We start from the raw sequence: 14,649 nt of genomic DNA, 5'->3' as shown, positions 1-14,649 counted from the left end.
TTTAAGTTTTTTATTTTTCATAAAAATATTTCCCAATAAAAAAATAATGTCACCTTACAATAATTGATTTTGGTTTCAGTGTTTTAAAATAAAACATCAATCAGAATGAAATTTCAGTGTACCATTTGTAATTCGGTAATATGAGAGAATTGGTCAGGGGTCTGAATACTTTTGCAAGGCACTGTGTATATATATATATATATATATATATATATATATATATATATATATATATATATATTAGGACTGTCAATCGATTAACATTTTTAATCAAATTAATTACGACATGTGCCGATTAATTAATCGCACATCATTATTTACTGAGAAAGGCCCCGAAAACAAATTTAAGTTAGTATATAACATAACATATCATAAAGATACAAGTATTGTAATGTTAATAATTGAAAAACATTGCATCGCAACAACACATTTATTGTAACAACAAATAATAAATTATAGTGCATTATTAAATTATGTACAAAATAATGCATCAGGTTCTCTTGTAAGGAGATCAAACACAAATTAACAATAAACACAAGTGCCATTTTTACTTTATCATTTGATTATCTCATGTTTTATCTCATGTTCTGATTATGATTATGACTGATTATGACAAACTACTGATTTGGTTTAACTATATATACCAAAGCAGTTGAAGAAACAAAGTGAGCCCAATTTAAAATCGATTAGGTCCAACTGCATCTTAAATATACTGAACAACATTGTTGCCACAGGGCATTTCTAAATGAGGTAAGGCCAAATAAGTGAAGAATTTTTCTCTTACAGAGGTTGATTGAAACTATGGCAACGGCCAAGAAGCGAACACCGCCTTGACTGTACAAAACACTATTAGATACCACGTCCCATGTGTAACGGGCTTTATTTTGGTTGTGTGGCATCTGAAAGTTTTTTTTTTTTTTGTAGTCAAAAGCGCTGTATTTATTTTTTTTAGGATAATGGAGATTGAAACTTTGAAACACGCTTCTCAATATCACTGTATTCTGTTGCACTCCGTGTTCACATCATTTTAAAGGTGTTGCTCCGTAAGTTTTCATTATGCGAGGGACACATCCCACAGTCAGATCAGCATGAGAGCTGCATTCACCGTCTGGGCCGTGCCCATGCAGAGACAGCTCTCTTAGAGTCAGACTTCGCTCGCGAATCACCCTCGTACTGAGGGATGATTCAGCCTCCCGCGCCCTCCCACCCGCCTCTTCTGTAACACCTGAGGGATCACACGAGGCTGCGAGGTGAAGCAGGATGAATTTGAGGTGGATCTCGTTCCAGCACATGCCCCATTAGCCCCTTAGTCTCCATATACTGCGTCTATGCCAATACAGTATGTACGTGGTGAGATTCAGCCCTCTGCAGGAGTGCATGGCCTCGTCACGTTCGGTGGTTTTGATGCTGGGGATGATGTTATGTCTCTCGCTGCATGTGGTAAGTGGTCAATGAGTGACATCCCTCAGCGAGGAGTGTGCAAGGAGATGCTCTGTGTCCTATCAAGGGTGGTCGAAGAGCTTGGTTTCGAGTGATCTCCTCCAGAGGAACCTGAAAAATCTTGCCTTGATGAATGGTTCTTGCAGTCCGGACGCCGTCAAGCGACCGCGTTCCGCAGATCTGCCCCGTTCTTCCTGAAGTTCATAATGAACATGAAAAATCCTGGTACATGCCTTATTCAGCTTGCTCGCACAGAGATTCTACTCTCCTCACTAAAGTGGACCACGGATAAGACAAAGGTTATGCCCAACTTCCCCTTGTAGAAGAGGCGGTAGCGGCACATTTCTGCCCGATCAGTAGCAGGGAGTGGAAATCGCACCCTGTTCATCCTTCCAAGCTGTGTCGACTGATGTCTGAACTGGCTGGCAAAGCATACTCAGCGGCAGGCCAAGCAGGTTCAGCAATCCATGCTATGGCAGTGCTCCAAGTTTTCCAAGCTAAGCTCCTCAAGCAAATGGACGAGCAAGGCTACGATCCAGAGACATTTAAAGAGGTCCGCACCGCTACGGACTTAGCGCTACGAGCCACGAAAATCACTGCACAGGCCATTGGCAAGTCAATGAGCAACCTGGTGGTTTTGGATTGTCACATCTGGCTGACCCTCACGGAAATGCGTGACGCGGACAAAGCTGCTCTATTTGATGCTCCGGTGTCTCCAGCCGGCCTTTTCGGCAGCTCTGTGGATAGATTTGCTGAGCACTACATCACGACTCAGCAACACTCAAAGGCTGAGACATTTTAAGCCAAAACATAGCAGTATTTCATCACGACCGGCTCGCTCCCACTCTGTCTCGGGGTAACGCCTACTGATTCAGCACCGATAAAATGTCGCCGCTGGAAAGCCACACAAACCGTGGCCTAAACAAAGGCAGCTGCCTCAGCACAAGCCCCTCGCCGTGGGGAACCCCCCCCCCCAACACCCGCGCAGCAAAAGTGCTCCTGACACACGATGCTGTTCCCCTGTTCCCGGCTGGTTGTCAGGAAAGGAATATTGTTGTTCAAAATGTTGTTCAATATGTTGTTTCTGTGTCTCATATTCATTCACATGCAATAAAGAATGCAAAAAAAAAGAGTACAGCACTAGTTGCACATGCACGAGACGCTCACACTTTTTCATAAAAGAGCTTTCCCACTTCAAAACCCACACACAACCCCACAACCACTTCCCAATGGTGAGCGGCGCATTATATCATACAATGAACAAACCAAATTGCCCTCTGTCCCATTACGCAGACGTGTGGCGAGCCCTTACGGGCATTTCCGACTAGTTGCTAAAAAAAGATCGAACATGGTTATATGATCCAATTTGCACATCAGCCGCCCCGTTTAAATGGTGTTCTGTCTTCCAAGGTTCCGTCCGAAGACGCGCCAGTCTACACAATCTTCTCAAAAGAACATGATAGAGGTTGTGTCAGATGAATTAATAAGCCTGCTGTCCCACTGCGTGAATGCGTGGCAAGTCCTCAATACGGGCCAAGCAGGTTCAGCAATGCACACGTGTCAGTCTGGGTGTTTAAAATGATCGAGCACAGTCACACAATTCAGTTGGTATGTCAGCCACCTTGCTTCACCGGCACTTTGCAATCTGTGGTTGACCACAGGATGTGCCAGTGTTGCACGCAGAGATTCAAAGTCTCCTTGCAAAAACACGATGGAGACTGTCCCAGACTGCGACACACATAGCGGGATTTACAGTCATTATTTCCTTGTTCTGGAGAAGGACGGCGGGCTTCGGGCCATTCTAGTTCTGAGACGCTTGAATTGCATGCTCGTGACATGCCCATTCAGGATTAGTTTGCGTTAATCCTCAGGACTGGTTTGCGTCAATAGATCTGAAGGACGCATACTTCATGTACCAATTGCACTGCGTTACAGGTGGCTTTTTAGATTTGTGTTCGAAGGAAATGCGTATTAAAAGTCCTTCATTTCAGTCTGTCTCTGGCTCCCCGCATGTTCACGAAATGTATCGATGCGGCGCTCGCCCCATGCACGCACCTCACAAATGAGCACATACAGACCATTCTTCAGTGTCTGTGCAGCATCCACCGTCATACTGTTAGGTCTGTTACACATGAGATGGTAGAGCGGGTTGTCCACTAATCGCAGGGTTAGCGGTTCGATTCCTGGCCCACATGACTCCACATGCCGAAGTGTCCTTGAGCAAGACACTGAACCCCAAGTTGCTCCCAATGGCAGGCTAGCGCCTTGCATGGCAGCTCTGCTGTCATTGGTGTGTGAGTGTGTGTGTGAATGGGTGAATGAGACACAGTGTAAAGCACTTTGTAGAACCACTAAGGTTAAAAAAGGCGCTATATAAGTGCAAACCATTTAGCATTTACCATGAGACCTCTCCAGCACTGACTCAAGCGATGTTCCACATTGTGCCTGGAGCCTCGGGTGCATGCGCATCGTGATGACTCACCGCTGTCTGGCTGCTCTAGCACCATGGACAGCGCCAGCCTTCTACCAACAGGGTGTTATGCTGGGTCAAATTTTCAGAAGTGCTGACCACAGATGCATCCAACACAGGTTGGGGAATGTGTTCACTAATTGGTGCTTTTCACACGGCAAAGACTCAGTCAACTGCCCCATACCTGAAATTCGTACATTTCTTTAATAGCGATTGGACACAGGGCTCACTCCGTCAATGCTCAAAATTTATGTGGTGACTATATCTGTGTATCACACACCTAAACCCGGCACCTCTATAGGCAAACATGATTTAATCATAATTCCTTAAGGGGCGGGGTGGCTAAATCCCCCTCGCCCGGCTACAGTCCCGACTTGGGACCTAACTTTGGTCCTAAAAGTGCTCATGGGGCCAACATTCAAGACTCTGGACTATGTTGAATTGTGTGTGCTTTCTCTTAATACCGCATTACTGCTGGCTTTGTCCTCAGTAAAACGGGTCAGTTGCAAGCACTGTCAGTTGACAATTCATGTCTGGAGTTTGGTCCGGGTCTTTCAAAAACCACTGTCAAATCCAGAAAAGGCTATGTGCCTAAGGTTCCAACCACACCTTTCAGAGTGCAGGTGGTTCACCTTCAAGCCTTTTTCCTCCTCCATTTAATTCGGATGAGGAACAGTCCTTGCATTTGTTATGCCCTTTGTGAGCGCTACACACATATGTTGAGTGCACCCGCCAATTCAGACTGTCTGACCAGTTCTTTGTGTGTTATGGAGGATGCATGAAAGGAATGTCTGTTTCCAAGTAAGGCTGAAACGATTAGTCTATGTAATCGACAACGTTGACAATAAAAAATTGTTGACAAAAATTTTCGTTGTCAAAAAGTCGTTTGATCTCATTTAACTTAACATGAGATCACATTACACTCTAATGATGACTGAGGAGAGGAAGAAAACAGCTCACAGTCCAGATGCACTCCAAACTTTGCAAACAGCTTCAGGTGATGTAGATCGCAAAGTATGATGGAATAATACAAAATAAGTACATACAGAAGCACTCTTGTTGTAAAATAAGCGGAGCTGGATCTGCTGCTCCGCTGAAGCAAAACTTGCATGTCGAGCGTCTTTAAAGGAAACACCCCGGCGTTACATCTTTAATGCAGTATATTTAATGTGTTATGGCTTTATTAAAGTTCAAATAATAAGGAAGCAGGTCATGTAAATAACTACATTCCCCGAAACTGGCATTTCTCTGTACAGTCAGTGCCTCTTCAATGAGTTGTGCGAAGTGTCCCGATCTAAGGGGGAGATATTGAAATTGCACCCGGCTGAGGCACACTCTGTCGCGCGGACGTTCGTCCCTTGAGCGCACGCTTGGTGCAGCTAGATTATAACATGATGGCTCGCGACTTACTGAATCATAATATATGTGTATTGTGTAATATACTGTGCATTTCTTATCGTGAAGAAAATTGGCAATACGCAGCATTATTTATAAGAGAGAATTTGTTTTTTGTGAGTTAAAGATGGATTGAAGTGAACAAAAAGGTGAGAGAGGGTAGTCTTCGCCCCATTATACAGTGAAACAAAATATGTTTTTGATTTCTTTTGTTTTGGCCTGTTTTCCAAAAATAATATCTAAAACTCATTTAAAACAACATACATTTACTTTAGCAGATATACTGCAGAATAAAAATATTGTTATCTGGGAATATTGAATATAATAATAAAAATAAAAATATTTTAAAATATCTAAAAATCCTTTAAAAAAAAAGATGCATTCATCTGAGAAGCAGCATATAAGATATTTAGACTTGCTTTGAGAGAACAGATCTTGAATATAAGTATATTTTGTCTTTACTGCACTTGCAGAAGTATAACCAAGTGAAAAAATACACTTATATACAAAATACACTTATATTTAAGATACATTCTCTTACAGCAAGTCTAAATATCTTATATGTTGCTTCTCAAGTAAATGTATCTTGTTTTAAGGATTTTTAGACAATTTTAAATGGAAAACAAGACAAAAACTCTTGATAACAATAGGATTTTTTGCAGTGTTTTTTTACTGAATTAAACTTAAAATTATTTTTTCCTTTAATTCAGTAAATGTCATTTAGAGGTATTTTTAAAAGATGATTTTGTACTCTTTATTGTTAGTAAGCACATTTAATACAACCTTTTAAGTCGGGGCACAAGCGGAATAATCGGTTAAGAGCTAATGATTAATTGTTGCAATAATCACCGAATAGTCGAATACTCGTTCTAATAATCGTTAGATTAGTTGATTATCAAAATAATCAGTAGTTGCAGCCCTATCTCCAAGCAAAGACTTTCTCACTGGATCGTTGATTCGATCACCCTGGCTTACGAGTTGCAGGTTGTGAATTGCCCAATTGGTGTTAAAGCACACTCAACTGGAGGCGTAGCGTCTTCCTGGGCATGGACGAACGGTGTGTCTTATGTTTTGCAGCAGGATGGTCTTCTCAAAACACATTCGCAAGGTTTTACAACCTAGATGTAACGTCTCTGTTACATACAGTTGAAGTCAGAAGTTTACATACGCACAGATTTAATATTAGCAAACTATAGTTTTGGCAAGTCGTTTAGGACTTTGTGCATGACACGAGTAATTTTTTCAACAATCGTTTACAGACAGATTGTTTCACTTTTAATGGACTATATCACAATTCCAGTGGGTCAGAATCTTACTTTTTGGAGAAATGTCCTCTGTTCTGATGAAACAAATATTGAACTGTTTGGCCATAATGACCATCGTTATGCTTGGAGGAAAAAGGGTGAGGCTTGCAAACCAAATAACACCATCCCAACCGGGAAGCATGGGGGTGGCAGCATCATGTTGTGGGGGTGCTTTGCTGCAGGAGGGACTGGTGCACTTCACAAAATAGATGGCATCATGAAGAAGGAAAATTATGTGGATATATTGAAGCAAAATCTCAAGACATCAGCCGTGAAGTTAAAGCTCGGTTGCAAATGGGTCTTCCAAATGGACAATGACCCCAAGCATACCTCCAAAGTTGTGGCAAAATGGCTTAAGGACAACAAAGTCAAGGTATTGGAGTGGCCATCACAATGTCCTGACCTCAATCTGATACAAACATTTGTGGGCAGAACTGAAAAAGTGTGTGCGAGCAAGGAGGCCTACAAACCTGACTCAGTTACACCAGTTCTGTCTGGAGGAATGGGCCAAAATTCCAGCAACTTATTGTGAGAAGCTTGTGGAAGGCTACCCAAAACGTTTGACCCAAGTTAAACAATTTAAAGGTAATGTTACCAAATACTAACAAAGTGTATGTAAACTTAAGACCCACTGGGAATGTGACGAAAGAAATAAAAGCTGAAATAAATCATTCTCTTTACTATTATTCTGACATTTTACATTCTTAATATAAAGTAGTGATCCTAACTGACCTAAGACAGGGAATGTTTTCTACGATTAAATGTCAGGAATTGTGAAAAACTGAGTTGAAATGCACTCTTGTCCCTCAGTCAGAAAATTCTGAGGAACGGCGAGGAAGGGCCGAATTTTAGAATTGAAGTTATTGTAGAAAGATTTCAGCTAGGTCGTACAGAAGGACACTCCTCCGTAGCATCAGCTTAGTGACGTAATGTCTCGTTCCCCTCGTCTCAGGGAACAGAGGTTACATATGTAACGAGACGTTAACTAATGTTAACAAATAAAACCTTATTGTAAAGTGTTATCATGTGAACAAAATGTTCCACAATCATAGTAATGTGGCCTGGTAATATTTTAGTTTTAAAAATATGTTCTATAAAAATATTTTTTCAAAGTTGAAAACTGTGGCACTGATATTTTAATATTTAAGAAAAAACACAAGAGGTCATGATGTATATTGTGATTATTGGATGGTTATTTTTTCTTAATTCCATATTCAATAGTTTAATTACATTTTATTATCAAAATGGTGTCTAATCAAATTAATTCATTAAAACTTTAATCAAATGAAAATAGAACATTGCATTATTTGTATTAACCTCCTGTGTACATTTTTTATTTCCCTTTTTGATTTGTAACTAATAGAACCTAATAAACAAGCAAAAGAAAAAAATATTTTAAATTTTTCTAGAGCAAATAGTTTTAATAAAAATGTATGTCCACATATGTGGACAGCGGGACTAAGTTATTTTAAGTAATAAAAGTCTTTTTTTTTTTTTTTTCATCAAATAGTTTATTATGTCCAGGAGTGTTAATTCATATTTTTGAGACGTTATAGACATTACAGCTGATTTTCTATAAAGCTGAATAAATCATTCTGATTTCACGTATTGGCCAGCATCATCAACTCATCAACTGCAAACCATGTTAAAATAAAATTTTGCGTTTTAAATTTTGATTCAGTGTACTGATTATCATTGTCACAAGTCAAACATGTTGAGTGGTCCAAACATCATCTGCAGCCTGAAACTTTTGGTCAGATTTTAGGAGTGAATGCACATACTGGTCTCAGAACAGTTTGAAATGCACCTTATTTTCATCCATAAACGTAAAGCCTCTGAAAGCAACATTTTTCAGCTTTTGCATGAAATGTATTCTCAATGTGAAAATGCACAGTAAATATATAGGAATGCATTTACTAATGTTAATGAATAGAACCGTATTGTACAGTGATAACAATATAAAATGTATATTAAAATGAAGCAAAATGATTTGTTACTTTGAAAAGTTATTCAAAATAACATATTTTTGGAACGTCTATCAGAAATCTGCTCCACAGCACTCAGCCAAGTACTTCATGTTTATCAGCACGCCAAAGCGCGAAAAATTAATGAAATATTTAAAGCAGCAATCAAACGAAACTAGAGACACTACTCTTTACAACCGAACAAGTTTCAGTGAAAACATTTGAAGAGGTTTCTTACCAGAGGCACTAATGTTGGCGCTGCGCCCATAGAAGCAGTTCACGGAAATCGATGGCATGCTGTTTGGTCACAAGACTCTGTGTGTCAGAAGTTTAACCCTTAAATGACTGCTTAGAGTGCAAGTCCTCGCATGAGTCCGCGGGGTCCCACGAGGTTAAGTGCTTTTATACAAAATCCTCACAACACAAAACAAAACTGGAGATATTTTTTTCTAATTAAATGCTGCATAACAGAATAGATACAAGACATTGCTTTAATATATTATTACTATACACTAGTACAATATTTTATTGGTCTTTTTTTCCCCATTTAACTCGTCCATAAAAAAAAGAAGCTTTTATTTTGGCGTTTTATTATATTTTTTTATGTTAGTTTTTTCCAGATAAGCAGTTCGCTACATGGCCAGGTGCAGTGGTTCCCAACCATATTCCTGGAGGCCCCCCAACACTGCACATTTTGTATATCTCCCTTTTCTGACTCACCCATTTCAGGTCTTGGAGTCTCCACTAACGAGCTGATGAGTTGAATCAAGTGTGTTTGATTAGGGAGATATCCAAAATGTGTAGTGTTGGGGGGCCTCCAGGAACAGGGTTGGGAATCACTGGCCTATTGTAATAATTATTAAACCCCAAAAAGGTGGAGTGGTGGTGGCGTAGTGGACTAAAGCACTGAACAAGTATGCAGAAGGTTGTTGGTTTAATCCCCACAGCCACCACCATTGTGTCCTTGAGCAAGGCACTTAACTCCAGGTTGCTCCAGGAGGATTGTCCCTGTAATAAGGGCACTGTAAGTCGCTTTGGATAAAAGCATAAATGTAAAAGGTGTGATTTAATTAAATAAACATATAGCCTTTATGTGCTTCAGTGCTTTCTCCTCTCTGTCATCTACTACAAACAAAGAGTGCGCTGGATGATCATGATGAGGTGTTTTCTGAAGGACGCAGCACATGCATATTATATATTTATTTCATTAAATCATAGCCTTCTGTGGTTTAATAATCACACATGGACATATCGCAATTTTAATTGAAACTTTTCAACTCTGTGGACCCGCCGGCAGGTCCAAAAGAGGCTTTATATCATGAAAAAAGTTTACGCTTAAAATGCTTAAGTCCCCATATACATAAGTCAGGCATATGAGGTATCGTTTGAAAGCTTAGAATCTGAACTTTTCATAGATAATCACTTCTGCATTTATGTTACTTAAAATAACACAATAACGCCTTAAAACATCTGTGTCGCAAATAAGCACCACCTGGTGGTGATGTGGTAGAAATATGAATATGAATATAAAAGTATTTAAAATAGCACTTAAATAGACAATATATATCATATATCAAATGAAACGTGACAGTACAGTTAATTTTGTTGCCCTAATACCACAGTTTAAAAGATTTTCAAAAGAACTACACCATTAAATATGATTTCTGTAAGACATCAAATACGAACGTCTCTTTTATGCACCGATAACTACTGCTGTAAGCCCCAAATAGCTAAAAACTTTATTTCCGCTTTTACCTTAGGAAGTTCTCTAAAAGATTAGTCATTTTTATCTTGTCTGTGAGCTTGCTCGTGTGAATAATCCAAGGATACTGTATATCTTAGATGTCCTGAACAAAATATGCAGTCTTACAGGAAAAGCATGCTAAACAAATCATCAGAAATATATGTTATCAACTGATGATAAAATGTTATACATCAACACAAAGGGGAAGATTTCAGCTTTCTAATGACACTTTTATTGAGCTTCTAGTCCACTCAGAGGCCGAGATATTCTATGATAAAATGGGGGTGATGCTTGAACTGAAAATTAGACTGAATGTCTGTAGGTGAGCATATCTGCAAAGTCTAAAAAGCATTATAGCGCCACCTACATTTCAGATCGGAGTAAAAATACTTTTTTCTAGTATTTCCTGCCATGTAGTGGAATAAAATAAGACTATTTGGAGGGAGATGTGGTGAACAGAACCAGAATTACATGCTTACAAATTTAGGACAACAATTTCTTTAAATTCTATTCATCATAAGACTGTAAACATATACAATATTATTTATGAATAAATCTTTTGGGGGGGGGGGGGGGGGTTTGGCAGTTAGTTCACAGTGTGTAAATGGTGAGCTTTTAAATTTGAGTGTGAAAAATTGCTGACGGCAGTCCAAAAATGCTTCAGAGTTGAAGAGGTTAAATACATTTCCATTCAAATATTCATTTTAGTCCCAAATATGTCAAATTCTGTGACATTCCACGTTTTATAGCTAATGGCATTTTTATGACTGGATTCCGTGAATTCATTGCGGAAATCATAGGGCCCTACATGTGGTAACTGCGGTATAAGTGGATTTTGATCGTTCAGTTATTAAAAATGTATTCACATCCTGAGGTGTAAAGGCCACAACAAAAACCTTGTTAGTGACAGTCACTACAGTTTCATTATACTAAAATATTTTCCAGGACAAAACAATTATTTTCCAGGACATACAGGTATTTTTATAATTTTCCATGACTGGAAAACTGCATTGCAAAATTCCAGGTTTTCCAAGTTTCCAGGATGCATGGGAACCCTGTGATAATTTTATAATCCAAATACATTAACCTCAAATCATGTTTCATCTAAATTAATAAAAAATAAAAAAAAATCTAAATTTTTACAACATTGCACTGCACTATAACAATCACACAAAAAATGTAACAATGCAAAATGTAAACATTTTGTGCTTGCAGGGAGATGTGTTGTAGGGAGAGTGCAGAAACATACTTTGATGTTGAATAGCCAGGGTTTGATGTAGTCTATTTCACTAGGTCCTTTACTCAGATTATACAGTACCAGATACAAAGCTCTGGAGCTCATGAAATGAGGGTGAAGACCACTGCACTCCTCACCACCTGAACAATAATTAAAAAAACTTTAATTTATGCAGACAATATTTTTCCATACTAATATGAAGTGAGAGTAGTGAAGCTGCTGACCTGAGAACTCCCACACATTGAGCAGTATGCTCCTCTTGTCTTTCTTTCTGAGGGTCCAGTCCCTGACACTGATGCCGACAGTGTGCTGATCACATTTCCACTGAGAGCGCTTCAGTCTCATCAGCTGTTGAATCAGAGAGCTTTTACCACTGCATGGGCTGCCAACCACGATTAGCTTTGTACGGTAATATGGCACAGCCTTCTTCAAACGCTGCTGCAAGAACCTATCAGAACCAAATGTTTACATACTATCTCCATATTAAACATATAGAATAACAGACACAACAACAACATTTTGATAATAGATTTGACATATTCTGAAGTGGTGGCCCATGTAAAACTCGCTGCCACAATGCCAGCACGTTGTGGGTGGTTGCTAGGGCGTTGCTATGCGGTTGCTAAGGTGTTTTGAGTTGTTAGGGAAAAGCTAGGGTGTTATTGGTGGTTGTGAGGGTGTTGCTAGGGTATTTTTGGTGGTTGCTAGGGTATCACTAGGGTGTTCTGGGTGGTTGCTTTGTGGCACAAGTCAAAAGAGTCCACACCCACGTCACAACCACGATATTCTGGTCTCTGCAATTCCTTGCAAAGGCAAAATGTTAAGAGAAATGTTTGGTACAATGCAAAGATACACTGATGATTTAAATTGATATAATATGTAAAAACTATTTACATGTTACGTCCAGGACCGCATTAACACACAGGCTTACCGGGGCTTAAGCCCTGGGAGGAGCGCATGTAAGCACGTTCAGCGGGAGACGGTGATATAACCATGGAGACGGTGCGCAATAGTGAAAGCCGCCCATGTGGCGCATCGACATATAGTAAGGTCCCCCCCCCCCCACTAAGGCCCTTGTTATGGCCCCTAGCGGAGACACAGTGTTGGGTACATTACTTAAAAAAAATAAAAAAATTGAAATGAATGATTTTACTGATTACTGCATTGAAAAAATAATCACATTACTATTTACTTTTAAGTAACTTTTTTTTTTTTTTTTTTTTTACAGATAACACATTTATAATAGTTTTTTAAACACATAAAAACAAAAATGAATTTTAAATTCAAAAGAGTCGTTAGGGCGTACACACCCTTCGGCTGTCACAGAAACGCAAACAGATGTGCATATTAACGTAAATCATGTTATAAATGTATTCTACATAAATATTAATTTAGAAATATGTGTAAGCCAAGTAATGTACTTAAAAATAATTAACTTAATCTACATTCACTAACTATAATTTGAAAGTATTTGAAATGTAATGCACTACAGTCCTTTTGGTACTAAGAAAGTAATTAGATCACAATAATTAATTACTTTGTAATTGGATTACATCATATACTGCTAGTAGAATAGCTGATATTATAAAAGTTTTTATAAAAATAATTTCATTTAATTTGTTTTTCTTTATTTCATGTTCTTTATGCAGTTGAAGTCAGAAGTTTACAAACACTAAGTTAACTGTGCCTTTAAGCAGCTTGGAAAATGAATATATCCATCATGTTCTTCATTTGAATTTTTGCTGAACATTATTTGTTTTGTGCCGTCCGTTGTGCAGCTGTTGCCGAATCAGTGGCAGATGCCCATAAACGAGCACAGATGGGCACTTCGCTTCTCTTGCTCTACATTAGTTCGGTATCGTGCTCTCATGCTAAAAATACCAAATGTTACAATGTAGTTAATAATAATAATATTAACAAAAATTATATGTGGCTGTGTTAAATAGCCTTGATGTTAAATAAAACGTAATTAATGATACAATAATACTTTTACAGAACATTAACCACTTTTGGTGTATGACTCACATCTCTGACTAATGTTCTTGTTTTATTCAACTGACATGAAGAGGTTGCTCAATTTTTTAAAAGCTCCTTGTTTCAAATCTGGAGAAATGCTGTCATCTGCTCCTCTTTGTTGGTATAGTTGTTTTGTAGGGTGTTAATTTAATAGCCAAAATATTTGGAAATATGTGAACGAGAAAAAAAAATCTGTTCCAGTAACAATGCACATTATGCAATGTAGAGATCATGCAATGTTGTAATTATTGAAACAAGCCATTTTAAAATGGAATAAAGTGTTTAAATTGTAACATACAACGATGACAGTCAAAAAGCTGTAAAAAATGCAATGTTCTCTTTCGGCCACGGCCCTCAATCAAGTTTGATTTTTGGCCTATCACAGAAAAAATTTTGGGCACCTCTGGGTTAGGGTATTTTTCCAAGAAATGCTAACCAATGTAGCCTTTAACACTGTATAGAAAGCTACAAATAATATATTTTTTGGCGCATTCAATGAACAGATTCCACATATGATCAGAAAAGGATGTCGTTGTGGACACTCTGTGGGGTTGTGATGTTTGGAGCAGCAAAAATAGATAACCCTGTGTAAACTGTCATGTGAACTAAAGCTAAAATGCTCTTTCTTGCCTTTACATGCATCTGTTACCAGGTGCAAATTCTATGAGGAAAATGCATGTCGGAGCATACCTTTTTCTCTAGTTAGACCTTTGATATTAGAGCAAAGATGTACTGCAAAATTGTTATTCTTTATGAGAATTTAAATAATGTTTTCCTGTAAAAATATCAAAAAATCCTTAAAACAAGAGAAATTCACTTGAAGATATTTAGTTTAAGTTTTTTTTCAGAGATTGTATTTTTACAGTGAAGTGTATTCTCTTACTTTATTTACTTGTTTATAGTCAAAACAAGAGAAAAAATCTGCCAGAGCTGAAGAAGTAATCCAAAGCATTTAGATTACATTACTGTGACCTTGAGTAATCTAACGGAATATGTTACAAATTACATTTTACAGCATGTATTCTGTAATTTGTAGTGGAATAATTTTTTAAAAGTTACCCTCCCAACCCTGTGTATAT

General features: G+C 38.4%; 1 protein-coding gene across 2 annotated transcripts in view; it reads right to left on the bottom strand.

Annotated features, from left to right (window-relative positions):
• Nucleotides 1-14,649, bottom strand: part of lrrk2 (leucine-rich repeat kinase 2) — a 90,808-nt gene that overhangs the window by 42,710 nt on the left and 33,449 nt on the right. For both annotated transcript variants that reach the window (XM_051690322.1, XM_051690323.1), the window contains 2 exons: nt 11,779-12,002; nt 11,567-11,694 (listed from right to left, as the gene is read on the bottom strand). In XM_051690322.1, the coding sequence (XP_051546282.1) occupies nt 11,567-11,694; nt 11,779-12,002 (352 nt within the window). The remainder of the gene's footprint in view (nt 1-11,566; nt 11,695-11,778; nt 12,003-14,649) is intronic.

The sequence above is a fragment of the Myxocyprinus asiaticus genome, chromosome 46 (assembly GCF_019703515.2).
Source record: "Myxocyprinus asiaticus isolate MX2 ecotype Aquarium Trade chromosome 46, UBuf_Myxa_2, whole genome shotgun sequence".
Lineage (NCBI taxonomy): Eukaryota > Metazoa > Chordata > Actinopteri > Cypriniformes > Catostomidae > Myxocyprinus > Myxocyprinus asiaticus.
This window is presented reverse-complemented; position numbering and strand designations above follow the sequence as displayed.